Consider the following 24,983-nt stretch of genomic DNA (forward strand, 5'->3'; position numbering starts at 1 on the left):
ATCTGTCAAGGACCAGCTCATCTCGACTCTGAAAACGGTCGCTTATTGTGAACGCAGCGGTAGTCACGAGTTTGAATGGAGACTTGTTGCGTAAGACGTCTTGTCGCCAACTGTTTAGTGCTTTCGAACTGTTGAAATTTCTAGTAAAAATAGTCATGTTACCATCAATCGAAGATCAATGGAAAAAATTACGTTTACTATTTAGGTATTATTAGAGCTATTTAGTATCGAAAGGAATGGCGGATGTGGAATGACTGGTAGTTAATCCTAAAATTTAAACAATATGTTGCGGTTTATAAGTCATTTTAATGGCAATAATGGAAGTTAATTCATGACACTACTAAACAAATACCTTAATGAACTAATTTCCTGAGTAAACGACAATTATTCGTGGCTACAACTTCTTTAGAGGTAACGTAAAGATGACAAAGATTTGCATTATTCTACGTCGGTAATGAGGACTTAAAATCCTGCTGAGAATAGGTATGGAATCTATTGTAATAACATAGTTTGCACTGCAAATGAAATTTCTTGTGGAGTCTCTAGATATTTGTACGATTTATTTGAAATTAAATAGTCAAACTTTCAGCCTTTGTTCAGACGAATGAAATCATTTCAGTAAGTAGGTAATAAATATCACAACTTCGCATAATTACAAGTTACAAGTAACGCAATTTTCTTTTCTCTAAGATACGCTCTTATAAATTAAACAACACCGTTAAAATATTAAAAACAAACGTGTAAATGGCAAAAATGACTAAACGTTTTTTAGACAAATAAACACTGAATTTTACAAACAAAACGCTTTCTAAATGACAGAGAATGATTGATATTAAAGAGCAAATTATAGGATTTTCAACGCAAGAGTCAAAAGATTTCCATCAATGGATTAATGCCCCTTTGTGTAAGTATTCATTTGTCCTGCGACTGGCCACGTCAACAATAATTATTGTAATATATTATTCGCGGATATTTCACCTATTATAGTCATTCTAAATATCCTATAGTGTATGTTTAGCTACGTAAATATTCCTAATAAAATAGGTGTAATAATACCATGTGACCAATAGTTTATGGCCACTTTTTTCAGAAAATTCTCCATATATGGTCACTCATTCTATATTCAAATTTTGGTTTAGTTTTGAATGTAAAATTTGAGGACGAAGGTCTGAAATTAAAAACTGACCACTATATTTCTTCCGCGCATAATTTGGCCGCCCGGATCTCATGAGACACGAAACTAAATTGTATAATTGACTGGTTTTCTGATTTAAGCACAGTTCTTAAATTCTGGTAAAGGCAGTTTTGACGAGCAAAAGTTATGGTTTACACACACTAATAAATTGGAATGTTTCCTTATTTAGCAATAGTGGTAAAATATTCGAAACATTTATTGAGAAACAAAGACTAGAACAACACTCGTAGATCCTGTCCAAAAAGGCGGATGATTAAGCAGTGCTGGAGTTTTGAGCAGCTCCGGTCACAGGGCTGAATAAAGCCATACTATTTCTTTTAAAACTGCCTGTTTCGTCGTGTGGCCACAGAGACTCCCCAAATAATGTCGACAGTGACAAGCACAATTTCTTGTAATTTTGTCTCAACACTTCCTGGTATTCCTGCTGGTCGTGGGCTATAAGTTTCGCGTTGATTTGTAAGGCAGAGTAGCAGATTTTCAAAAATTCTCTGGAAATAGTTCTTGTTATTATTTCCCACACAGAATAACTCAAATTTACCTATATATATCTTTTAGTTCTTCGACTTTATCGTCAGGATACATATTACTCAAAGAGGGATCGAGGAAGACGGTGGCGTAAGCCAAAGGTCCCGCATTGACTTGTACGCACACGCTACCCTGCAGCCTCAATTGTAACTTCTTGGCATCGGTAGGCTGCGAAAACACCACGTCTTCCAATTCGGCCACTCGGGCTTGCATCTCATCTATGGCCACCTCTATTGGCTTTAATTCGATAATTCTTCGCGACTCCACGGGGATTTTCTTTTTCACGTACGGAAATGCGTAGCTTGCTAAACGTAAATAAGAATTCACGTGTAATGGATAGGAAATCAAAACAAAGAAACATCTAATTCATGTCGTTCTTTCGCCATAGTCAAGAAAAGGCTTTTTATATTATTATATGTAAAAATAGCGAAGGTAATTTTCTTAATAATGGCGAAGGCACTTTTTTGGCCATAGCGAAAGAGCAAGACGTCAATAGTGCTGTACAAGCCCACTATAGACTCTATTTCATTAGTTCCTAAACTTACTCTTCAGTACAGTCCTTCTCTTCCATTGTTCTTCAGGATTTCCCCTCGCTTTTCCGTCCTTAGTAAAGGGTGTCTCATACATAAAAGTGCGTACATCATGGTTTTGCTCGAACTCCGTTTGCCGGTCTTCCAGTTCGCCTTTTTCAAAATGTGGAGTTAAATGAGTGACTTGAATATACGCCAATTTAGGGTCTAGTTCGCTCTGTACCACCGGTGTGGAGTCTTGAATCATTTTTACCGTATCCTGGCCAAATTTCTCCAAATATTGCCGCTCTAGCCTCTCTGATATTTCACTCAAAGAAGTCACTTTTGGTTCTTTGTAAACGTACTCCTTGCCACTTTCCTCCTCAAAGTAGGCGCTACCGTAGAATCCCACGCGGTAATACCGTCCCAAAAGCCTCTTTCCTGATCGACTCACCTCAATTACTTTGTCGTAATTCTGGGCTAAGCTCTGGTAGCTCTTTTTGAGTTGCTCGTAATTGCGCTTTTTCTCATATAATGGAATTACCAACTTAAAGAGTTCACCCATGATTTCGTAACGTTCAGCTTTATCAATGTACTCTGCGCAGCTCTCTAATTGCTCCAGCAAGGTGAATTCCGTGTACTGAATATCCTGAACCCCGCTATCTAGTTTTAAGCCTTTCTCATCTTTGGGGATGTTGGAAGATATTTTAGCGAACGCCTCTGCACCCCAACTTTGCACTTTTTTCAATTTTAGGTATTCGGCCATTAGGGCGGCGATATGCAACTGACAACATGCAGCCTGAAAATTGCACAATAATTTTTAAGTTTATATCCATTGTTCGTCCCAGTTGTATTCATTTAGACAAAGACTGGTCCAGATAAAAAATGAATTACCTCCGAATAATTACCATCCCTAGCATGATGCCTGGTCATAGTTTCCAGCCATGTATGCCTCAACTCGGGAGTGGATGCATACGAATTGGCCAAACTGTGCTGCAAATCGACCAACATCTCCGGGTCTTGATGGTGTTCCCTCATCTGCACTGTTGCCATCAACACTGTACGAATCCGTTTCGTCAGATCCTTCACTTCAGTAGGAAAACCTGCGTTCAACAAAAATTCTCAATAAAAAAGTCAAAGCAGGAACCATCACCAACGCCTACCTGTTCCCTTCATGGCTTTATCACTTGAGGCGTAACTGTTGATAAGCGATAGGCTTTCCTGAAACCTCGCATTGTTCAGCCCGATGACGTTGCCCAACATTTGAGATACGGAAATGATGACTTGTAAATGTACTCGCGTCAAGCCTTTCCTGTTGGTAAACTCGAAGTTGCTTCGCATCAGCAAATATAGAAGAGCACAGGATTCCTGTCGGATCGACGAGACGCGACTGTTGCTACACTTCAGGAGCTCATAACACAATTTTCCACACAATGAAGCATTTCCTGAAAGGTTTATTATAATTGTTGTAATTACAGAAATAAGGAAAATCACCTTGGAAGAAAACGTTGGAGTAGTTGTTAATAAAGGCCCTCAATGCGGCAAATAGGTGTTTAAACAGACTTTCACTTTGCCCTATTTGAATCATGGTCAAGAAGACGTCGAAGATTTTCTTCATTATTTCGCTGTCGCTTCCAGTGGCGATGAGCTTTTTCTTGAAATGCATGGAATATAGTCCGATGCAATCCAGAGTGATTAAGCCCACTTCTGAAGCCAAGTGCTGCTCTAAGGTGGCTTGTTGCTTTTTGTGTACTTCGTTTTCTGTATAGCGAGAAAATACGAATTTTTCAGTTTAGGCACTACTAGTTTATACTTTAGAAAGCAAAAATGGTATAATTTCAATGTTAAATTACATTCATCATTCCAAGAAGTGTTCAAAAATTTTCAGGAAAAAATGCAGCTTTTAATTTCATTTAAGAATGAAAAAAAAACCTCATCCGCCATACTATCAAGAACAATTGCTTTCCTCACCATTCTCAATAAGATTTTCCCTGTTGGTGTGTATCACAAGCGTCCCGGTGCCCTCGTGGTTAATTTCAGAGGGGTTAATCCTGGCCGGCAGCGTATGAGCCTTTTTGGACCTCGACTTCACATTTTCTGTATCAGGAGTCTTGATGACATTCACGTTTCTCAATCCTTCATATTTGAAACAATGCAGAGCGAACTCCAACATACTGAAGAAATTCACCACGTCGGATTCCGGATATGATTGCCACCACATCACTAAATGCTCCTCGTTCGCGTGCTTCAAAACGAATAAGTAAACTAAGAGCATGTCTTTGATTTCGTGGAAATGCAGCTTGTCATAACGGGGCAAATGACTGGAGGTACTGCGTTCATGGGATTTGGGATGGTGATCACCACCTCCATTTTTCAAGGAATCCTCTCTGATTATGGTAGTATCTTGGGATAGGGTGGATTTATCATCTCCCGATAAAACGGAAATATCTGAGTCGATACTTAAGGATTGTCCATTCACTAAAGCTGAAAGAAAATTCCGTTTTTATTTTGGGTAAAATGAGGATGTTATGGCCATACATTGACCGGCAATAGCGTCGAAAAACGCAGAATTCCTGATGTGCATCGGACTATCTTTGTCCAAGTGCAGAGTAAAGCGGTGACTCTTGGGCGTACATTCACTGGCGGAGCTTTTTCCAAACAAATAAGAACTACTGGAGGACATTCGGTTTACTAGACTATCCCCGGCTCCCTCATCTCCCTGCTCCTCCAAACTTATCCGATTAATGTTCTCAATGGCAATGCCAAGCCACGGCAAGTAAATCATCGCAACTCGTCCCATTTGGCCCTTACTTTGGAACCTATCATCGAATTCGTGCTTCGCCACTAAATTCCTGAGAGTGGTCAACCCTATACGCCTCACGTAGGTCACTTCATTCAGCGACAATTTCACCTCCTCTAAAAGCAGAGCCACAATGAAGTGGTGCTTGCAAAAAGTCTCCGAGAGGGATAGTTCATCCAGGGGATCGGGAGATTTGTTACGGGGGCTCAGTCTGGATTGTTGAATGGGTAGGTTAAACGCTACATAATGCTCGTGGTTGCAAACAATTTCGAGGAAGGCAAACTTTATCTCTTGCAGCACTCGGGGATCGCCGGGGTTAAATTTATCCATGTACCATTTGATTAGTTTAAACACAAATCCTCTATCGATTAGTGACAGGCACCGCTGAAAGTAGAAACACACACTTGCAGTGAATATGGGACGAGACTACATAAATTTACCTTAAAGAAATTCGCCAAGTTCTTGTTAAGCTCCTTAGTCTCCAATGGAGTTTCCTTGTATTTGTTTAGAATGTACGATATGAGCACTTGGCTAAGGCTTTCTAGTTGGTTGAGGTAGTCGGTGGGGAAGCGTTCATGTCTCTGCATCTGATGACCAGTTTTCTTTAGGAATTCGAGATTACTTATATTTAATCTACACTCACCTTAATTCTCCCCGAAGCTAATAAATGCTGTGTCATACTCTTCGTCATAATTTCGAAGAAGAAATCCGAATGATGCATGAACTTGTTAACTAGCAAAAAGTCAGGATTGTTGGGGTCTAAAATAGCGGGCAAGTGCTTGCCCATCTCCTCGTGTACCGTGGCACTTCTCTTGCTCCCAATCAGCGCAAAATTGTATTTGACATAGGCGTTCAGAACGTCTTTTCTGTTGGAATCGCAGAGCATGTTCACGAGGTTAATCATTACCCTGATCACGTTAAGGCCGATTTCACTGCTTGTGGTCACCACCAGCAGTGTGAATAGCTGGTCGAATAAAGTAGGAAGGAAAGTTATAAGGGTTGTGAGGTGGATCGCGTGGAGAGCTTTTAGTATTTTGCACGTTTCTGACTCGGAAGGGATGGCAGTTGGTTTGGGATCCAGCAGCCTTTCGGCGTGCAGAAACAGGTTAAACAGGTGTTGGTCTTTGGTGTTTACAGTTGAGACTAGATTGAAACTGACGGTGAAGATTGGTTTTTGGGCGTCTACCCAGTTGATTTCTGGACCTGCATTCTAAGGTTTACAATGATTTTGTTATGGTTTTTACTGCAATAGAATACTCACCCCTTTTCCAAGGCCGAATGATTGTACCGCTAAGTAGCCGGGCGGAAGGTGGGAGGCGACGGGAATAATCTGGGTGTCCACGTTGAGTTTTCCTTTATTTAGAAGCGGCAGCCAGGCATAGCCCACACAAGTCTCAATCCCATTGTCTCTTTTTTTAGCTATATCACAGGATATATGGTAGAACGTAAAGAGCAAGTGGTGGGAGTACAAAATATTGGTCGGAAGGCGGATTTTCACTTCTTCGTACCACGTGGGAACGGTGTTGTGATGCAAAACAGCGCAAGACATTGAAGACACTAGTGCTGGCTGGCCTGGGCGACCATAAATACACTTGTGAAACAAAAAAGTTAAGAAAGTTTTACCCCAAAAATAAACATAATCTTACGGGGATTCCCTTGGCTTCATCGTTATCGCTGTCGCGAAGCTCAACAACACAGGCAATGTTCCTAGCTCTAGTAAAAACTTTCTGTGTATCAAAATTTAAGCTTAGAGGGTATACGTAAAGATGGTTTAGAAAAGTTGTATATGGATGCACGTCTTTCTCGCATTGACCTTCAAACTCGGTCACTTCAAACGTGGGTGGATTCAAAGTGGGTAATGAAAACGGTTTCACGGGGGCCAACGATGTTGTCAGGCAATCTAAAATTTGGTCACATAGAAAGGCAAGAGCTCTAAAATAGTAAAGGTCTTACTTGGTGGTAAGTCACTAAAGGCTGAAATCTTTATTTCTAAAGATCCAGGGATCACAGTAAATTTATTGAATTTGTCAGGCTTTCGATAGTCCGACAAGACTTTTAGAACTTCCTCGTCAGACATTTTATTACTTTCCTGGCGGTAAATAGCGTGGAAGTCAGACATGGTGTCCAGTTCGTTGCTGTACAACCTTAAATAGTAATAAATGCAGGTTATTTTTAAAGCTTAAAGAAGGTTGACAATAGAACGAGCAACGTTGTCAAAATTTAAGAAATTGCATAAACTAAAGGGATTCTTACCTATATAATGGTCTGGCAGTCCACGCGAACGGCATTCGGAACTTTCCTAGTCTTTGGCAACAGGCGGCAATATTCTTGTAACACTTAATTCCCACCCTCGGATCTCTGTTGGCTTTCACATAGGGATCTGAACTTTGACTGATGCCGCCTTGAAGAACTTTCTCTATTCTAACGAAGAGGAATATATCGGGATGAGGATTTGTAATGCTAAGAAGTCCCTGCTTGGGATACAACAGCCATTCTGATGAGACTTTGTCTAGAATATCTAATTTAACTTTGGACGTGTCAGCGTTCTGCTGACTACTGGAGAAGGTTGTGCGAATACTATCACTGTTTACGTCGAAATGGAAATGCTCAGTCAGTTTTCTGCCGCTCTTCAAGTCGAATAGGCACAAGGTCGTGTAGTATGGTTCCACTTGGCACAAATTCTCTTTTTCGTCGATCACTTGCAATTTCAGCTTAATATTCTCGCACTTCAAAAATACCCTGTTACCAAATATTTCTCTAAATGGTTCTACTTGGTCTTGACTAGAATTTGGCGACTTTAAAAGCATCGCTAAAGGGGGGAAGAGAGCGAAGAGTTTCTCTCGAGATTCTTTCCTAGAAAGTGCTATGCTAATGTCGGTTTCTCGAGCGTATTTCATTAACTGGGGGTTCATGCTCTGTTCCAAGCCTTTTAAGGTACCAAAGCATTGGCTTTGGGGTGATGGAGGCGGTGTGCTTTTTTCTACAACAGAATTAGGTTTACATTGGAAGTTTTGAAGAGAGTTTGATTTATTACCGCGCTCCAAGGAGGCTGCTCGTTTCTCTTCTTGGATTTTATACTGCTGAAGCACAGATACGAGCTTACTCAACCAATCCTTGAAATCAGACTCGCTTTCCGCGGCTAGAACGTAAGATTTCCGTCCTGCAGTCATTCGAAGTTCGAAGCAATGTCTGCCTCGCTTTACGTTCTAAAATTTCGTTTAAGGACAAATCAAAAATTGTCTGTAGAGACCAACCTTAACGACATCAGTGCAAAAATCCATGACAATAGTCATTTTTGCCTCTCCCTTTTTCTCGTCCTTATACATCTCCAATATGTAGGTGCCATCCACTTCCTGTCTCAAGTAGCAGTAGCGTCTTTTGAAGCTCTTAGATCCCATATTCACGAATCCCCTCTCAGATCCTAAATCATCTACATTACCTACACAACAGCATACATTAACTGAACATCACTTACCAATTTCGGGTCCCTTCATGAGCCATCCCTCTTTGGTGATGTTATCAGATCTAGATTTATCACCAGCATCCTCGTCGATGTCCACTTCGTATAATTGAAGAGGCAGAGTGGTAACGCTAGGTAATTTCGGCAATTCCGCATATCCACCGGAATACGGAGCATATCGAAAATGGACCACTTGCCAGTTGGACGAGTAACTCTTGATGCATTGTTTGGTGAAAAGGTTGCAATGTTCTACTTCTGTCTCTGAGGGCAAGGTTGGGGAGAGCGTTCGGGAACGTCGGGGTAAAACCACTTGCTGAAAGGGGTTTATGTATAGTAATCTTAAGAACTTAAATTGACTGTTCACCCAGTATTCAAATTTATACATTCAAGTGATACCTTGTAAGCAAATAGGGAGAGATATAGGGATATATCTTTAAATCAATTATGTGGTACATTCAGAATTCTCCAATATTCAAGTAATTGTTTGAGAACGGCTATTTGTGAGATCACTGAGTAATAAAGATGTAGGTTTCTTCTCCCTAATGCAAGCACATTTTCCATTATTTCTCCACCTCTATTTATAAAATGTGCTTCAGTTCTTAGAGTTATAAATCTTATTTACTTAACGTGGATCAACTTACCGAAATGTCATCAGCAGGGTACAGCAGAAGCTCCCTTTGCGGGTCATTTTGTAAGACTGTTTTATGCTTTATTAAAAACTGTTCAAAATCTAGTGGATCTACGAGGTTTGGTTTGCTCTGCAAGGAACACTTAACTTAACAACAACGAAATTCATTAGGCATGTCTAAAGCCATTAATTCTAGTATTATGGGCTCTATCAAAGCAGGCAATAACTGAACATTATTATTATTATAAAGCTTGGAGGCTCCATTACCTGACTGAAGAAAAAACCTCTAAAAAAATCCATGGCTAAGAATATTACATGTAAGTTTATATGACTTAAACTATTTAGGACTTAAGACCCATTTAACACATCACCAAATACATTAACTATAAATGACTTATACAGGTACACAAATGACTCACAACATGTGGGTATTACTAAAATATAACTGTGATTGTATTGTGCTGTATGTAATGCTTGCCTGAGCCTTTCCCATTGATTAGCAGATAAGCAAAAATCGCACCCAAACATCCACATTCAAGATACTGATAAACCATTTCCTGACAGTTTGCTTTCTGTGTCACTCAAGTATTTTATTAGGCTTTCTATACATGTAATTGTAATGAGTGACTTCAATTGCTTCTAATTGAAATTCTTGTCAGTGGGCAATAAAAAGAAGACACATGAGGGATATGAAAGTAGGCTGAAGGAGATAAGTATTCAGTTCTGGTTTGAAAAACAGTGAGTTATGGTTTTGGCTGTGGGTAAATAATAAGTTGATTAATTGAAGCAATTATGTGGATATTAATAAACAAATTGGCAAGTGCCTTAAACGGCTATTTTGGTATCTAATAATAAAGAATTTGGGAATTAAAATAGAAGCAGCATTCGCATTACTCAATCAAAACAAAACTGTGCTTATAGATGGCCTGCATCAGTTTTAAATGTACGTATTTTGCGGTTGTAGTGGCTTGCCGAGTATTAACTTGAAAAACATCAGTTTTCCTCAATCCAAACTTACATTTACAGTATTTTCCCTAACTACTTGAGAGATTGTTTCCCTTAACTGAGCTGCGGTTCCCGGTTTTCCTAGGCCTCTGGCAAATTTCCTCTCACTCATGATTCGAGCCTTAACCCCAGCATGGACAACAATTTAATTCAGTCGCATATTTACTGGAAATTGCAACGCCCATTTCGATTTTTTATGAGTATTTTCGTGAGTTTTTGGATTTCTTTCCAAAATATTTTTTTATTTTCGGATCTAACATACACGCGTCAAGGGTGACAGCAAAACAATGGAAGAATGTCATTGATATAAGATTGTGCAGTACCCTGACTTGGGGTTTCATGTAGATAATGTAAACAACATGATATTGCTGAAAAACGAAGATTATTGAATAATAATTTAAGAAGAAGGTTTGTGATTTCATGTCGATTAAAACGTCTGTTACGAAGTATGAGGGGAAATACAATTTTCGCGCCTTTTTTGGATTAGCTTGACAATGCAATGACAATGACATTGACATACTTTTCAATTTATACAATTTTTTAGGATTCTCCTCAATTTTTCATTACTGGAAAACGGCCAAAATAATAAGTTTCCCCCTTTCACCGCACTTAAAAACTTTGTTTTTAAACTCACATGCACCGGACACTTAAAACTCATTGGCTGCTCACGTGACAGTCACTTTACTATTCAGAAACCGACTGCCAAAAGGATCTAATTTATGGGGCCCCACTTTGCCAAGAATAGATGAGGGACTTGGGCTTGCATTCAGGCACCTTCACCTTGACTCTATGTGGCCAAAACAATATTGCTAAATCAGTGTGCAATAACTCTCCAGCTCCCAAATCATCCAAAAGATGATGGGAGAAACTCCTATAAATAACTTAGTTTAACAGTAGTGCTAAATAGTTTATAGAGTTCATTAAATCCTGCTGCTACAAAAGAGGTTAGCTGTGAGAAATCCAATTTTAATTTTGTCCTCTATTTATAGCCAGTGGCTTTATTTTTGTAGAAGGTGATGTGCAGCAACCAAACATATCATTTAAATGCCGCCCAGTAGAAACTCATTTCAAGTAGCCAACCAGTGACAATGGAAGACGAATTAGATGACCGAATCATCTATCAAACCTACATTTCTCATGTAAAATTCATATCCCGATTCGCATGGAGTGTCCCCATGAAATTGTCGCACATCACTCATACATCCTATATAGCACATATGTGGAGAATGCTTAGAACTTATCTATTAAGGCCAGAGATTATTGTCTGTGGAACAATGCTTTTTCTTCTTTTTTTCTATATGCATGCCCTCGATCTATGGAGTCGTAATTTGTTAGGGAGGCTCCAGTACACCATTAGACCTAGGACAAAGGCAGACAAGTTAGCTCTGTTTGGAGCTAGGGATGTTGAGAAGTACAGCTGGCAGATGAAAGTGGGACCTGTAGCTGCCTATGCCATTCAGGGGAGGAGGCCCAAAATGGAGGATCGCTTTGTCATTAACAATAATATAAATGACACTGGAGTCGGCCTGTTTGCTGTGTTTGATGGGCACGGCGGGGAGTTCGCTGCCAACTATGCCAAAGAAAAGTTGATTCACAATTTATCTCATAAGATAATGCAAATTAAAGACATAATAGCAGGGAAACCTATTGAAAAAGAAAATGTTTGTGATGAGGATGAAGAGAAGAAAGATCCTGAAAAGCCAGTGACGCCAACATTTGCCGCAGAAAGAAGGAAAAGCTTTAGAAAAACCAGTTCTACAGCAGATGAATGTTTACAAGAAGTTAAAGAAGTAACTGACAATGAGATTTTAAGCAAACTCCGGATAACACGAGGTTCAAGGCCTCTCAAATTAACCCCAAGCATGAAGCGAGTTCCTATTACTTCATACTTTGACAAAACAGGCCTCATTAACTATGAAAAACTGATTACTGATGAGGTTTTGTTAGCCGACGAAAGACTGGTTGAGGTGGCCAAAAAGTCTATGGATGTAGCCGGAACCACCGCACTCATTGCCGTGTTAGAAAGAAATAAACTCATAGTTGCCAATGTGGGTGATTCCCGAGGGGTCATGTGTGATAGCAAAGGCAACGCCATACCTTTATCATTCGACCACAAGCCCCAACAGATGAGGGAGAAGAAACGAATCAGAGAGGCTGGAGGATTTGTGACTTTTAATGGAGTCTGGAGGGTTGCAGGGATCCTAGCAACTTCAAGGGCTTTAGGTGATTATCCCCTTAAAGACAAAAAACTAGTGATAGCAGACCCAGATATTTTGACTTTCGATCTGAAGGACCATAGGCCTCAATTCATTATATTAGCCTCAGATGGTCTTTGGGATATATTCTCGAACGAAGACGCCGTGAATTTTATTAAGGAGCGGCTACACGAACCTGACTTTGGTGCTAAAAGTATAACATTGCAATCATATTATAGAGGTAGCATGGATAATATTTCTGTTATTATTATCAATTTTAGAGACAATTCGTTTGGATTTTATAATAGTAGTGAAAAGTAGGTTTTTCATGCTGCAAAAGTGTTTGTTGGGAATGTATCTCTATAGCTTAACGTGTTTTGTTTTATAAAACATTAAATGTTTTCATTAGTAAGGTTTCGTCTCTTTTTGTTGAATTCTAATATATATTTAGTATTCACAGCTTTTGTCCAATCTAAACGCTTTACAGTATAAATTTCATATAAGATCTCGAACTCGCCACAATGTCAAGATTGGCTAAAATTTTATTGGTTAAACGATTTGTTTCGACACAACGTCAAGCTTAATTTAAATCATCTGGAAAAAACTTATATTTTACATATAATTGCTATGCTAATTAAAGAATTATGTATTTCTTTCTAAAAAAGTGATAAATATATTTTATTGACACGCTGGGGGTAAGACTTACATATATTACAGAAGAAAACAATGCTTTAAATGCCTCAAATACAATGCTTTCGATAATCATATTAATATGCACAACTTTCAGCAACCCCTATACAATTTATTACCCCTACAGGGCCTTTTTTAACATGAGTTATAGGCTTACCTAACATTACTAAAACTTGTAAGAGTGTTACCAACATATCTGCTACTCTACCCTGAGGAATACAGTAGAAAACTTTACTTAAACCTCGTCCATAAATACTGACTATATTTGCTAGGTAATATTTCCTATAGTTCACGTTAAAAAACATCCTGTATAATACAAACAAGCAAACAATTCCAGTGTTCATACACCACCAAGTGCTCAAACGGGACCATATAATGGTTCTACTAATCTCTTAATGTTGATTCAGACAATATTCAACTTTATTCCAATGCGGGCAACTATAATATTTCAAATTCTTCGTTATCAGAGTGATCACTAATGCCTGACAAGCTTAAATCTGAAAAAAACACCACCAAAATCAACAAAAATTTCCTTAATTGTTTTAAGATAACATGCCTTCACTTGTAGCTTGATATTCTCTGGGTTTCTCATAGACGATTTCGAATAGAGGTTGTTTCTGAGATTTCACAATTTCGTCTTTAATTTTCTGGCAAAGATCGTTGAAGTCACTCTCGGTTTTGCAGAAGAAACACTTAAAAAATTCCTCACAATAAGACATTTTTAACGATGAAAATCATACCACAGCCACTGATGGATCCATGTTTAAAATATTCATTCGAGAAGCGTATCTACAGTGATAACTTGAGTCAATTTCCTTCTCTTCAATTGTGTCTTTATTGCCCACTGAGCCTGCTTTCTGTGTGGTGTGGGGATCAAGATACAGAACCTCATTGCCTACATAGCCAATAAAGTAGAGGGCTGAGTTTGGCCTGCCGCCTATCACTCCTAAACTTTGCTTGAAATGAAGGCATTTCTAGGCAAAAACTTGAGTTATTGTGTGATGGACTTTGAGGATGTAATAATACCTTAAACCCATCTACATAAATGCTGTTCATTTCAGATAAACCTAACCGCAAGGGGACGATTAGTAACAGAGGTTTCCAAGCTGTTTTATTAGAAAAATCTGTTGGGGAAGGATTTAAACAAAGTTCCTCTAAAATAGAAGTTAATATTGATGTCTTTTTAACATGATAAAATTGTGTTTGACTTACTAATTTCACTTATAATAACAACATTATCTAAAGCTACATGAATTGCAATGGGATTGCCCTCATCAAACTTTGCCAATTTCCTATAATGGACAAACATTCCCACTTACAACTAGAAATGCTATTAGAGCCAAACTTACTTTAGTACTTGGGCTACAGTATTAGGTCCAAACCACTGCCCAATTTCTTTGCCCTCAGACACCCCCATGCTAGCAATCTGATGGATGGAAAATGGAGCTTTTCTGCTATCCTCAAACTTTTTAATGATGTTAAGATAAATTGAGTCTCTAACATTGGGAGCCCACAGCCAATCCCTGCCTAAATATTCATGACAATACTAAGATGAATGGGTAAGGGCTTCATTACCAACCTAAATGTAGGTTAACTAAGGCCTGCCCTAAAACCATTTGACCGCACCTCAACATGCAGCCCCAGCCCTTATCAGATGTTCTTCCATCGCTACCCCCAATAGGAACAAAATCTCTTCTGTAGGTAAACCAAAGTTTGGAAACAATATCTTGTCGGATTGTGTTGAGCTCTAAAAAGTGTAGTCAATTACTGACTTCAAGGTCTGCAAAGACTGTCAGCAATAAAACAATGAAAATACTATAAACCGACCTTCAGTTGTATTGTATTTCTTGCCCATCAACCACAGAGGCTCAGTGGTTTGGGGGATATCATCTGGGTCTTGCGAGGCATCCAGCACAGCTTCAAACATGCAGTCCATTATATCTCTTGTTGCGTTGCACATTTCAATACGACAATATGGAGCAGAAGATTTGAACTACATAATCATCTTTGGCTGCAGTGAACTGGCTTAAAATTTGAATTTGAACAGGGAAAAAGACTGACAAAAACTGGAATTATTTGAGAAGGTAATCAAAGATCAGCTGATAAGTGTGATTATCCGCAGATACGATCGTGAAGCGGAAGTTTCATGCGTCCGATGTGATGGCACGCTGCATAAAGTTTAACGTAATTTTGGCTTTTGCCTCGCCTCGTGCGTTTTTAAAGTAGACTATTACTTAATATCAGTTTTATTTTCATTAATTTATAGATAATTATGAGTTTATTTGGAGAAATTGCAACAATTTCGGACCGTCGCATCGTCGGACGTCGCACTCATGGGGTTGCGACTTTAGCATTTGTTTTAACTGTCAGTGCCATTTGATCAGGGCTCTTCAGAAATTTCAACTTTGAAATAGCGTGACGACAATGTAAACAATACACGATCTGTTGCGAACTTTTAACGTTTATAAATTTACAATTTTATCCACAAGAATTGAAGAGCTTCTGACAAATTTCAAATAAAATACGAAATATTTGAATAATTTAGGCGTCACCTCCTTGGTTACGCATTTGCAGAAACATGAGCGTCTTACTGAAACTCGTTACTTCGGCTTTGCGTATCTGTTTACACACTTCAGCTTTCTTGACAATAGTGGATATAATCTCGCTGGTGTCCATGATCACTTTGAATATCTGCTTCTCTTGCTCCTTGTCGAACTCAAACTCCACAAGGTGATTGTGATAGCCACAGGCACCTGCAAAGAGTCACTCCTGCAATGGCAATCACGTCTCGTGGGCCGCACATGGTACCTTCAGTATCCTGAATGGTATTCCAGAAATTTATCCCCTTAATAATTCCTGAGTAAATGCACATGTCGCTTCTGTCGTGAATGTGAAAGGATATATAGTTGAGCAAAGCCATCTCCCTGGAATTTAAGGCCAGCCACTTGGAGAAAAGTTCTTGCATCAAAGGGGCTGAATAAAATGGGAAAATCACCTCTCAGTTCCTATAGCAAACAGCAACTTACATTTGTGAGTTATGTATAAAATGCAGCAAAAGACGTCATGTATAAAGGATTCGTCCTGGTCCGCGTTACGTTGAGTTGGTTTATCTGTACTGCTCATGCTCGCTACTCGTGTCAATTTCCTTTTCTGCTTTAAATTTTTTAAACGCAATCGACCGCTGTTGAAAACTGACATTTCTCTTCAAGAATTTGACTGACTGTCATGGCACTGACGTCTGCAAACCAAACGTGATTGATGCTATTGCGCGTGACGTCATCATTGCAACGTTGATTCTTTCTATTTCTTTACGATCGTGCGGGAAAGGGGTTCTATCGCACGCATTTGCGAATCGAAAATGGCTCTTTACCGCACACGTGCGGTGAAGAGCTATTTTTCTGTAAAATAATACCAATTTCATTATTCATTGAGGCAAATAAGCATGTCGGTATTACGTGAAGTATCACTTTCCGCACTCGTTGTTAAAGCGTTTTTTTGGTTTTAAACTTTATTTCACTTCTAAAATGTTACTTATTAAGTGTATTTGTGAATTTGTCCCAATCTAGGGAAATCTGGCGGAATGGGGAGCTTGATACGCGTTTCTCTTTAACACATTCGCATCTCTGACGGCAGCTAATTTCCTCCTCGGCCTTTCAGGCCGCTTCGGCTTTTCTTTCAGTTTCATTTTATTTAGCAGCTCCTCGTTTAACCGCTTCTTCAGCTGCGACATTATTTTTACAGTAGCAGAAGCCTTTTTTCTCTTTTACCAGTTCTAATCTCATTCTTACCTCTAAAGCGTTAACGTTCCCGCTGATCCTCCTTCTCGACGCCTTCACTGGGGCAACTGGAGTCTGCTCTTTCTCCCTCTCCAAGTCTCTCTTCAGCTCCCGCGATCGGCAGTCTTTCAATTTAACCCCGTTTTGCCCCTGTGCGACTGAATAAGAATTATTATAGGAAAATGCTTTTTAGCGCAAAGAGACTTTTCTCTGACGCTTGCCTCTGCCTCCTCAACAAATCGCCCTCTAAATCGGCAATTTTCTGCAGAAAGAAAAGCCTGTCACGGCCCTCACGAGGCCTCAAAACTCCAGCTTTCTGGTCTAGATACTCTAAAGCTTTAGCGGCCGCTTCGTTTAGGTGTTTATGGACGAATTGTAGTTCTCTCATTGTCAAGGCCTGTGAATTGTGTAATACTGCAAATATCAGGGTAGTTATGGCCATCCTTAAGGGTAGCTGGCGTCTCCAAAAAGTTGTGTAAAATTTACAGAAATAAATATTTTACGTGGCGCCATCTATTCGTTATACGTTCAAGACTGTAATACTATGTTTTGATATTACCGATTTCGACATCGAGTTATATGAGTGATTGCGGTTCATTATCATAGATGTCGCCATGGTACAAATCAGAGTAAATTTCTCTTGTATCTCGCCTTTAAGTAAATAAGTGATGACCTCACCCTGAATCCTTTAGTGGAGCCCTTCTTAACCAGGTCAGCTAAATTGCCGGTGCGCAATTTTTTGTCGTGAGAAACCAATTCGTCGTCTGAGAAAGGGCTGGAAAGGGTGAGATGAACAAGCGGCGAAGACGTGGTTTCAAAGGTGGCGAGGGTCAGTTTTTCGTTCTGCAACTTCGAGTCCTGTACTCAAAACTACTATAAATACCTTCAGTTTGATTTTAGCTTCATTTTCGTCGTCTGCAGTTCTTTCAGTAAAGTTTTATAAAACTCACCTCAAAATTGCTCCTCCTTTTCTCCGTTAACTCTTCATCTATGGCCCTCACTTGAGACTGCAAAGTTTCACTTTTCCCTTTAACCTCCTTCATCTGGTCTTCCAGGTCCACTCTTTCTTTTCTCAGTTTATCATCCTCTTCAACGGCCTTTAGTTTCCCCTTAACAGTCTCCTCGTTGTCCTCGATTAAAGTCGTAGCTCTCCTTTCCAGGCTTTTCATTTTAGTGACGGAGACCCGCAATTGCTCCCTAATTTCATCTCTCTCCTTTTGCAATTTCAGAGACTTTTTGCGCTCCTTCACAACCTCTTGCGCCAAAATCAAAATCAAAGACTTCAAGTAGCTGTATTTCTTCTCCATTTCTTTGCTGCGTGTGCGATGCTTGCCCCTGTCTTTTTTTACTTCCAAATCTGTGGTTGATCTTTTCATGTTCTCAGGTAATGCGGATTTCTCCATCTGTAGCCCTTTATTGGACTTACCCATTTGAACCATTTGGTTTTTAAGTGTTTTTACAGTGCTTTTCAGATGGTTGATTTGGGTTGCGGCTGCAGCTTTAGCTTTTAAGGCAGTCTCCATGTCAATGTTGCCGCTGCATAACTGCAAATTTCCTTGTCCAGAGGCACTGGCTTCGTTCCTGGTTGCATCTAGGTCCTTCCTCAGATTGTTCAACTCCTCTTGGAGTAACTTAACATTGGTGTCAGCCACTTTAATAGGTTTGACTGTAAGATCTAGCCTTCGTTGGAGTTCCGTTATTTCATCTTCCAGCTCTCCGTTTTTTTGTTTATACTGCTTGTTGTTGTCTTGTAGCTGCTTCGATTCATCGCTGATTTTTTTCAAGAAATCCCATGCAAGGCCCATGTCGAACTTTAGTTTCGCGCTTTCCGTTCCCAGCTGCTCCAGCCACTGCTTCAATTTAGAATTTTCAGCTTTCAGACACGAAGCCTCGTTGCAGGAATTTCTAACGTTTTCTAAAGCATTTTCCGGGTCTTTTTTTAATTTAGAATTCTCCATGCTCAACAAGGCAGCACTGCCCTCAGTTCCCACTTTCTTCATATCATCCAAAGTCTTGTTTAAATGTTTTTTGAGGGTAAAATTTTCAGCTGCAGTTTTCTCCGCTTCTGCAAGTTGCTGCCTAAGGCTTTCAATAGCCTCATTGGCCTTAAGAAGTTCTGCTTTTAGCTCTGCCAATTTTGCCAAGCTGTCCTCAACAGACCTAGCAGTGAACATTGCATCTTCTTCCACGTCCTCTTTGAAGTTGTTTGGTAGTTTCAAGTCCAGTCCTTGAGATCCTCTTGAGATTTGTTTGGTGGGAGTGTACTGGCTAGTTGAGTCCTGAAGTTTGGGCTGCATTGTTTTTTTGCAGTTGCAAGTTGGTTGATAACTGCACTGCACTTCTTTTGATTGTACCTCTGGTTTCTTTTCGCTTATAATCACCTCATTTTGAGCTGTAGATTCCTTACCATTACATCCAGGGCAGCATCTAAAGAAGTCAAGTGAAAGCAAAATATAATATTAGTTCCGACTTTTCTTTAGCTTATAGAGGGATACTTCGGTAGTACACTGCATAAGAAAAATTATTTGTGTTTTTACTGTTAAATCTCTGATTAGCCACCACTGTGCTAATGTCTTCACATTACACTTAGCGTCATCTACCCCGATCATATAGTCGTCTCTGTTTGGTGTACAAACATGCGTAGACAAATCTTATACATATAACTGATCCTGCTACCTTAAATGGTAAAGTAGGTTCTGGATGCAATTGATGCGTACGTTATATTTTTCGTTTTCATTTAAAGCCGAATAACAGAAAAGGATGGTTAGATGGTACGTAGCTATTAATATTTGGTTTGAGTCATAAATCCATCTGCACAATGGTGTCAAATGATAGTTTAAATAGACAAAATTCGAGATTTTTCCTAAAATTTCTAGCTGAATGTTGATGGCTTTTGATAATTTTTTTGTTTTGGAAATTTTGTTATAAAACTGGTATTTGTTCTGAACTTTCTGATTCATATTCCAGATCCAGATCTTAAATCCATCTGGATCACTCACCTAAATCGCTCCTTGTGGCTGTCCCATTCCGCGTACTGCTGCTCTAATTCCTGAGCAATGCACTTTATGGCACACTTGGCCTGCTCTAGCATGTCTTTAAACTGGTCGTTAGCTTCTGAGGTGGTTCTTGCTTCTAAGGGGAGCTGCTGGTTCTCCGTATTTTCCTTTCCCAGTTCAACTTGAAGCCTTGCGGACTCCCAGTCGCTGTACTCAGTGATTTGGTTATTTTGGATGTTTTCCCGATCATTGAGGACTTCTTGCATAGTTTCAATTGCCCTGTTTTTGTCGCTGAGCTGAGTTTCCTGATCTTGAATTTGTTTTAGTTTGCTTTGCAGCTCCCTTTTCAAATCGTAGTTGATTTCTTCCAGTTCCTGATACTGATGCTTGATTTCTAATTTTTCTTGCGTGATACGTTTAAGAGATTTCCGCAAGTTTTCTTTGTCGTGACGCAGCTGCACTGCTTCGTTGGTGAGGTTACATATGGAGGTCTCAATCTTCATGTTTAGGGTCGCGATTTCTTCTTTAGAAATCGCTAGCTGACTCTTTTTCTCTTCGAGCTCCAACTTCAAGCTGGAAACTTCCTCCTTCATTTTGACTTGCTGCTGTTCTTCGCCTTGAGCCAGACAATTTATGTGGCATACCAGGCTCTTTATCTCCGCTTCTTGCTTGCAGACGTACGTCTCTAAATCTTCAGCCTGCTTCTGCAGAGAGTCCTTCTCCTGCTCTATTAGTTTAGCACGGTCAAGCTGAGTTTTCTGCAAAATACACTGGCTTTCAAGGCCTATCAGCTGTTCACATTTGCGCTTGTAGCGGTCCCGTTCTGCCTTGATCACATCCACAGCCTTCATTTGCATGTCCTCGTAGTCATCTTGCATGCGCACTAACTCATCCAGACTCACTTGCAGCCTTAAAAAGCCATTATCAGGGTCATTTATTGATCTTAATTTCTTACCTGTCTTTCTCCCTTCGCAATTCTTCCTGGACTTTGCACATGGACTTCAAGCTCTCCATTTCGTGCTCCATGCACACAATCTTGGATTTCAAGGTCTCGGTTTCAGTTCTCCGGTTCAAGGCTTCGATTTCAGCCATGGCGCATTTGGTCTGCGTGCTATCCAGTTCGTCTTCAGCCAATTGAACATCTTTGGCGGCTAGTCGCAGCAGCCTTTCCAACTCATCCACCTAAAAGTGGTTCTCAACTCCCCAACTCGCTTGCATTCCACTCAATACCCTGTCAGCCTTCTGTTTAAACTGCACCAGTTGCTCATCCAAGGCTGGACTTTGCTCCATTTTCCCAGCCCGCAGGTCTTCCAGGACATCATCCAGCAAAACAGACCTGCGGTTGAAGCCCTCAGTGCCCTCAGGAACGTCGTGGTGGTCGTTTAATTTTCGCTCTAACTGCTGGAGTTGAGTCCACAGCTCATCTCTTTCAGCCGTGGGTTCCTTGAGCGTCAGGAGCTTCTCTTTTAGCGTTTCCAGAGTCGAGTGGTCTACATCGCAGCCTATAGAAATGGAGATTTGTTTGTCTTCGGTTCCATGATGTTCCTACCGAGGATTTGCAGCTTTTCTTCAGACTCCATGCACCTCAGCTGCAGCTCTTGATTGGTTTTTTCCAGCTTTGCGTTCTCCTCTTGGATTGAGGAGAGCTTGGAGCAGTACTTGCTCAAAACCTCCATCTCTCTCGCTGTAATCCTAGACTCCTTCTCCGGAGTCTCAGTCCGCATTCTTGTAATTTCCTCTTCCAGAGATGTCACCTCCTCATCGCAAGAATTTCCTGCCGATGTCTCACCTTCTTTGAAAGGACCGTGGGCTGCCAATCTCTTTTTTCCAGTTTTCGCCCATTTACCGAGTCCCATTTCAAGCCTTATCTGACGAAGGATAGCTGAGAAATTGTTAATTTCCACAATAGAGCTTCTACCTCGAACTCCTCAAGCTCACAGCGGCAGCTCTCCAGTTCCCAATGAAGATCGTCGCCTCCCTCAACAACGTTTTCGGTCTCCTCCAGTTGTGCCAGAGCCCCAGTGGGGATTTTCATTTGCTCTGCACAGAAGGCATCTTGGGACTGCAAGCAAGAATCAGTAAGCCTCAGGTAATTCCTGGTGTTGCTCCACTTACAGAGCCTTTTTGGTAGAACACTGACATCATGATAATGGCCGAAGAGAGCTGTCACTCTTGACAGAGACGTCAGCTTGGGATGTGATAATGAAGGCAAGATTTGGGGGAGGCCAATCAGAAAAGGTGAGAAAGGAAGAGAGATAGAGAAAAAGTGAGGTCCTCTCTTCCTGTGTCTTCGGTTTAGCAGTGAAGTCCTTCATGAGTTTGCACGTTAGACACTTTTCTAGCTCTACAGTGTCGCGCATGGTAATACTCCTTTGACCTTCGTGCTCCGGTTAGTTAATGGAATGGCGAATGCGTCACTGGAGTGGTGAATGCGCCAACGTGACGTCCGTCACTGATTCACCTGGAAGGTAACTTTTGATGCCAAAATATGACAAAATTACGCTCAAACTAGGATTAAGTGCCCTTTTTCCTCGAGAACATGACCACATACGTCCAGAACAAGACCAGGATGTTTATGGAGAGACGCGATTGGCTTAGGCCTGAAAGAAGGAGGTCAGAATCGCGTTTGAAGGCCTATCCCTCCTCTACTGACCTAAGGAACTGGTGTAATGTTGTTGAAGATCGGAGGCAGCACATTTTGGAGTTGGCCCAGAAGAGGATTGAGAGAGTCAGCTCAATATCCCACAAGGAACTTCTCCTATGAATAATATTTCTTTTTAGTGTCCAGGAAAATTGATCCCTTTAGACACCCTTCTGAATGTGCTCATAGACATGGCGGGAGGTGCTGGTGACTCTTCGAAGATCAAGCGATGCCTACGACAACTCTCGAACTTTACTGCGCAGCTCAACCTGAATTCTGAAGATTTGAGGAAGTTGAAGAAAACTGTAGGGCTGTAGGGATTGCTCTTGTTCTCAATTGACGTCAAGTCTCTTCGATCCAGGTTGAAAATATGGATTCCAAATGCAGAGCAAGCATGAGTATGGCTATGGTAGAAAGACTCGGACAAGGACGAGGTGCTGATGATGATGAAGAGCAACAAGCGGAAAGAGATCATTCGGTGAAGGATAGGCTGGCTAAACTCAGTCCTGAGGAGATGGCAGGGATGACGAGAGGGATAACGGGGTGTCAACTCCTTCAACAAGAACTAGTCGAAGACGACCTCGATAAAATGGCTGTAGGTTCCTAAGAGAACATATCAGGGCTTTTTATGGGGTTTTACCCGTTTTAGACTATGGAGGCTTTGTGCCACATGCAAAGGCACAAAATTGAGACTTTAATAAAGCAGCACGACACCTTGCAAACAAAACTGAACGCCTGTTTAAAGGAGATGGACAAGCTTAAGGTGAGGGAAGACCTGGACCAGTATCAATTTAACCGGTAGGGCCGCCAAAGACTTCCGATGTCGGGTTGATAGTTTAGTTGACTGCTAAATTGGCATAAAGACGCGTGTGTAGGATGATACACCCTGACCTGACTAAACTATTGACATCGCCGATCGTTAACTTTGTATACAGGGTGTCCGTTTAAGGAGTTCAACAGTGTGAGGGAAGGGAGGGTGACGGGGGGGGGGGGGGGAAGCATTGAGGATACAAGATCCGTTTGAAAAAAGTTTTTTAGTTACACAAGAAGCAGACCCTTAAAGATAAGCCGAAAAACCTGGAAGTTTTGACTAAAGAGAGAGATGATCTGGCTAGCAAAGTGCGCAGTTTGGAAGCTCAGCTGGAGGAGTACCAGAACCTGCCAGGAAATGTGGCTGAGCTGAGGAATAAGTTGGAAATTCTGGATAATATGCTGCAAGAGAGGGACAATTTGTGTAAACGCATTAACATGATGAGGGGCATGGAAAAGGAGGTGGAGAGACTAAGCATTAAATCTGAGAGGATGGATGAGCTGGAAAGGGAGTTGAGAACCACTTCTAAAGCAGCTCGCAGCGCTGGTGAGCTACTGAAGAAACTTGGACAAAGCTTCATATTCCGTGACTAAATTTCAGAATTGGAGCTGAAAAAGAATCAATCTCGAGCAGACAACTTGGAAACCGAACTGCGGAATGTGAGGTGCGAGAGAGACGTCATGAAGAAGCGCATTGAAAACATGAAAAAGGAGTTGGACAACCAAAAAGACAATGCAACAAGGGCGGAGATGTTGCGCTTGGAACGCGATCTTCTGCAAATTAAACTGAGCGAACTTGCAGACCTCCAAGTAAGCCTCCTTCACCTTTAAACTGAACCAAATCTCCGTAGATATTTCCCAGGGTCAATACGAAGACATCATGGAGAAAATGGAGCTCTTCGTCACCGTCAAAGCGGAACGCGACACTTACAAGCAGAAGTACGAGGAGGCCTTGGACGGGGGGCGTCAGAGCCACATTCTGAAGACCAAGACCATCATTAGAGAGAAGGATCAGCTGAGGCAGCAGGTGCGAATTTGGGGATCTGCATCTGTGAGCGGAAGGAGGAAATCAGGGGTTTGGTTCTGCAGGTGGATAGCCTGGCGCGTTCCAGAAGCAGCTCAAGTTCACATAAAGGAGAAATGGTAGGCAAAGACCGGTCGCAAGCAGCCTCTCAGGGTGAAATCGCGCAGGCTCAAAGCTTAAATTCTCGAGTGAAGGAGATGGAGAAGCTGCTGCACAATGCAGAACATACAATATTCCAAAAAGATTGTCGCATTAAATGCTTGGAAAGTCAAGTTATGTACGGAGGTGGCTCATGGAGCAACCTCCCCAATTTGAGGCTGCAGGAAATTGCTACCCCAATGAGGTCAGTGAGCGGGGATCAGCATTTAAAGAAGTTGCTCAAACAGTCCGAATATGCAGTCAAAAGGGTCGTACAGGAGCTAGTTAAGCAGGACAAGGAGTGGGGTTGCATCGAGGTTAAAAATTCCAAGAGGGATTTCGGTTCTAATCAGGCGAAGTGTCCTTGTGTCCCTGCAAGTAGGACTTGTCTGGGGTGTGATTTTTTGTAGTTGCTGAAGTTTTAGGTGATTTCAACGGAGATGACTGCGAGAAACTGAGGGAAGAACTGGAGAAGCTGCAGAAAGGGAAGCAGAAATTGGACCTTGCAGTAAAGCACGTGTAGGACGAAAAACGCTCAAGAAAATAGATCTTATTGCTCTATAAAGAAACACTGACCTTACTGCCATGACG

General features: G+C 40.9%; 6 protein-coding genes across 11 annotated transcripts; 2 read left to right on the forward strand and 4 right to left on the reverse strand.

The window, feature by feature from the left end:
* Positions 1 to 286: 286 nt before the first annotated feature.
* Positions 287 to 10,400, reverse strand: Ziz (dedicator of cytokinesis protein Ziz). 4 transcript variants are annotated; one of them, XM_066398992.1, is made up of 19 exons: positions 10,136 to 10,399; positions 9,131 to 9,247; positions 8,505 to 8,802; positions 8,284 to 8,450; positions 8,064 to 8,235; positions 7,283 to 8,009; positions 6,983 to 7,173; positions 6,676 to 6,929; positions 6,291 to 6,620; positions 5,673 to 6,239; positions 5,470 to 5,616; positions 4,768 to 5,413; positions 4,201 to 4,713; positions 3,724 to 3,990; positions 3,393 to 3,674; positions 3,124 to 3,332; positions 2,266 to 3,028; positions 1,734 to 2,025; positions 287 to 1,683 (listed from the first exon to the last, which is right to left on the reverse strand). In XM_066398992.1, the coding sequence occupies exons 1-19, from the start codon at positions 10,232 to 10,234 to the stop codon at positions 1,449 to 1,451; spliced, it is 6,276 nt and encodes a 2,091-aa protein (XP_066255089.1). In that variant the 5' UTR covers positions 10,235 to 10,399; the 3' UTR covers positions 287 to 1,448. The 4 variants fall into 4 exon arrangements, with proteins under 4 accessions (XP_066255089.1, XP_066255088.1, XP_066255091.1 ...); XM_066398991.1 differs by having other exon boundaries at positions 7,283 to 8,235; positions 10,136 to 10,400; XM_066398994.1 differs by lacking the exon at positions 10,136 to 10,399 and adding an exon at positions 9,596 to 9,736 and having other exon boundaries at positions 7,283 to 8,235.
* LOC136414798 (protein phosphatase 1L) lies at positions 9,881 to 12,729 on the forward strand. Of its 3 annotated transcripts, none has more exons than XM_066398997.1 (2): positions 9,881 to 10,060; positions 11,458 to 12,729. In XM_066398997.1, exons 1-2 carry the CDS (start codon positions 10,039 to 10,041, stop codon positions 12,636 to 12,638), a joined length of 1,203 nt encoding a protein of 400 aa, XP_066255094.1. In that variant the 5' UTR covers positions 9,881 to 10,038; the 3' UTR covers positions 12,639 to 12,729. The 3 variants fall into 3 exon arrangements, with proteins under 3 accessions (XP_066255094.1, XP_066255093.1, XP_066255092.1); XM_066398996.1 differs by lacking the exon at positions 9,881 to 10,060 and adding an exon at positions 10,612 to 11,073 and having other exon boundaries at positions 11,133 to 12,729; XM_066398995.1 differs by lacking the exon at positions 9,881 to 10,060 and adding an exon at positions 10,612 to 11,066 and having other exon boundaries at positions 11,133 to 12,729.
* Positions 12,730 to 12,947: 218 nt separating this feature from the next.
* Positions 12,948 to 15,188, reverse strand: Atg4a (Autophagy-related 4a). The gene is made up of 8 exons (XM_066398998.1): positions 14,835 to 15,188; positions 14,587 to 14,754; positions 14,357 to 14,534; positions 14,220 to 14,299; positions 14,034 to 14,161; positions 13,748 to 13,981; positions 13,564 to 13,699; positions 12,948 to 13,504 (listed from the first exon to the last, which is right to left on the reverse strand). The coding sequence occupies exons 1-8, from the start codon at positions 14,965 to 14,967 to the stop codon at positions 13,446 to 13,448; spliced, it is 1,116 nt and encodes a 371-aa protein (XP_066255095.1). The 5' UTR covers positions 14,968 to 15,188; the 3' UTR covers positions 12,948 to 13,445.
* A 353-nt stretch (positions 15,189 to 15,541) lies between these two features.
* On the reverse strand, positions 15,542 to 16,167 carry LOC136414796 (uncharacterized). The gene is made up of 3 exons (XM_066398990.1): positions 16,034 to 16,167; positions 15,816 to 15,980; positions 15,542 to 15,760 (listed from the first exon to the last, which is right to left on the reverse strand). The coding sequence occupies exons 1-3, from the start codon at positions 16,128 to 16,130 to the stop codon at positions 15,549 to 15,551; spliced, it is 474 nt and encodes a 157-aa protein (XP_066255087.1). The 5' UTR covers positions 16,131 to 16,167; the 3' UTR covers positions 15,542 to 15,548.
* Positions 16,168 to 16,569: 402 nt separating this feature from the next.
* LOC136414851 (myosin-2 heavy chain-like) lies at positions 16,570 to 21,921 on the reverse strand. The gene is made up of 11 exons (XM_066399069.1): positions 21,895 to 21,921; positions 21,698 to 21,841; positions 21,329 to 21,647; positions 21,010 to 21,281; positions 20,735 to 20,961; positions 19,783 to 20,688; positions 17,734 to 19,210; positions 17,462 to 17,641; positions 16,988 to 17,237; positions 16,796 to 16,941; positions 16,570 to 16,728 (listed from the first exon to the last, which is right to left on the reverse strand). Exons 1-11 carry the CDS (start codon positions 21,919 to 21,921, stop codon positions 16,570 to 16,572), a joined length of 4,107 nt encoding a protein of 1,368 aa, XP_066255166.1.
* Positions 21,922 to 22,255: 334 nt separating this feature from the next.
* LOC136414852 (uncharacterized) lies at positions 22,256 to 24,915 on the forward strand. The gene is given in 9 exon segments (XM_066399070.1): positions 22,256 to 22,507; positions 22,561 to 22,725; positions 22,782 to 23,015; positions 23,070 to 23,183; positions 23,459 to 23,777; positions 23,832 to 24,040; positions 24,093 to 24,258; positions 24,261 to 24,770; positions 24,818 to 24,915. Coding segments are annotated over 9 exon segments (2,004 nt in total). The 5' UTR covers positions 22,256 to 22,318.
* Positions 24,916 to 24,983: the final 68 nt, after the last annotated feature.

Source organism: Euwallacea similis, chromosome 18 (genome assembly GCF_039881205.1).
Source record: "Euwallacea similis isolate ESF13 chromosome 18, ESF131.1, whole genome shotgun sequence".
Lineage (NCBI taxonomy): Eukaryota > Metazoa > Arthropoda > Insecta > Coleoptera > Curculionidae > Euwallacea > Euwallacea similis.

What these genes read in the sequence shown, in the direction of transcription:
- LOC136414851 (XM_066399069.1), bottom strand. Translation starts at nt 21,921, where the DNA reads ATGTCAGTGTTCTACCAAAAAGGCTCT. An exon ending in AGAAAAGCTGCAAATCCTCG is followed by an intron (nt 21,282 to 21,328) that starts GTAGGAACATCA and finishes CCATTTCTATAG; the next exon opens with GCTGCGATGTAGACCACTCG. An exon ending in TTAAACAGAAGGCTGACAGG is followed by an intron (nt 20,962 to 21,009) that starts GTATTGAGTGGA and finishes AACCACTTTTAG; the next exon opens with GTGGATGAGTTGGAAAGGCT.
- LOC136414798 (XM_066398996.1), top strand. Translation starts at nt 11,211, where the DNA reads ATGGAAGACGAATTAGATGACCGAATCATCTATCAAACCTACATTTCT.
- LOC136414796 (XM_066398990.1), bottom strand. Translation starts at nt 16,130, where the DNA reads ATGAGCAGTACAGATAAACCAACTCAACGTAACGCGGACCAGGACGAA. An exon ending in TTTATACATAACTCACAAAT is followed by an intron (nt 15,981 to 16,033) that starts GTAAGTTGCTGT and finishes CATTTTATTCAG; the next exon opens with CCCCTTTGATGCAAGAACTT. An exon ending in TACCATTCAGGATACTGAAG is followed by an intron (nt 15,761 to 15,815) that starts GTACCATGTGCG and finishes GACTCTTTGCAG; the next exon opens with GTGCCTGTGGCTATCACAAT.
- Atg4a (XM_066398998.1), bottom strand. Translation starts at nt 14,967, where the DNA reads ATGTGCAACGCAACAAGAGATATAATGGACTGCATGTTTGAAGCTGTG. An exon ending in GAAATACAATACAACTGAAG is followed by an intron (nt 14,755 to 14,834) that starts GTCGGTTTATAG and finishes TACACTTTTTAG; the next exon opens with AGCTCAACACAATCCGACAA. An exon ending in ATATCAAGCTACAAGTGAAG is followed by an intron (nt 13,505 to 13,563) that starts GCATGTTATCTT and finishes TGTTTTTTTCAG; the next exon opens with ATTTAAGCTTGTCAGGCATT.
- Ziz (XM_066398991.1), bottom strand. Translation starts at nt 10,234, where the DNA reads ATGAGTGAGAGGAAATTTGCCAGAGGCCTAGGAAAACCGGGAACCGCA. An exon ending in TTTGCACTGATGTCGTTAAG is followed by an intron (nt 8,236 to 8,283) that starts GTTGGTCTCTAC and finishes ACGAAATTTTAG; the next exon opens with AACGTAAAGCGAGGCAGACA. An exon ending in GGAAAATCTTATTGAGAATG is followed by an intron (nt 3,991 to 4,200) that starts GTGAGGAAAGCA and finishes CTCGCTATACAG; the next exon opens with AAAACGAAGTACACAAAAAG.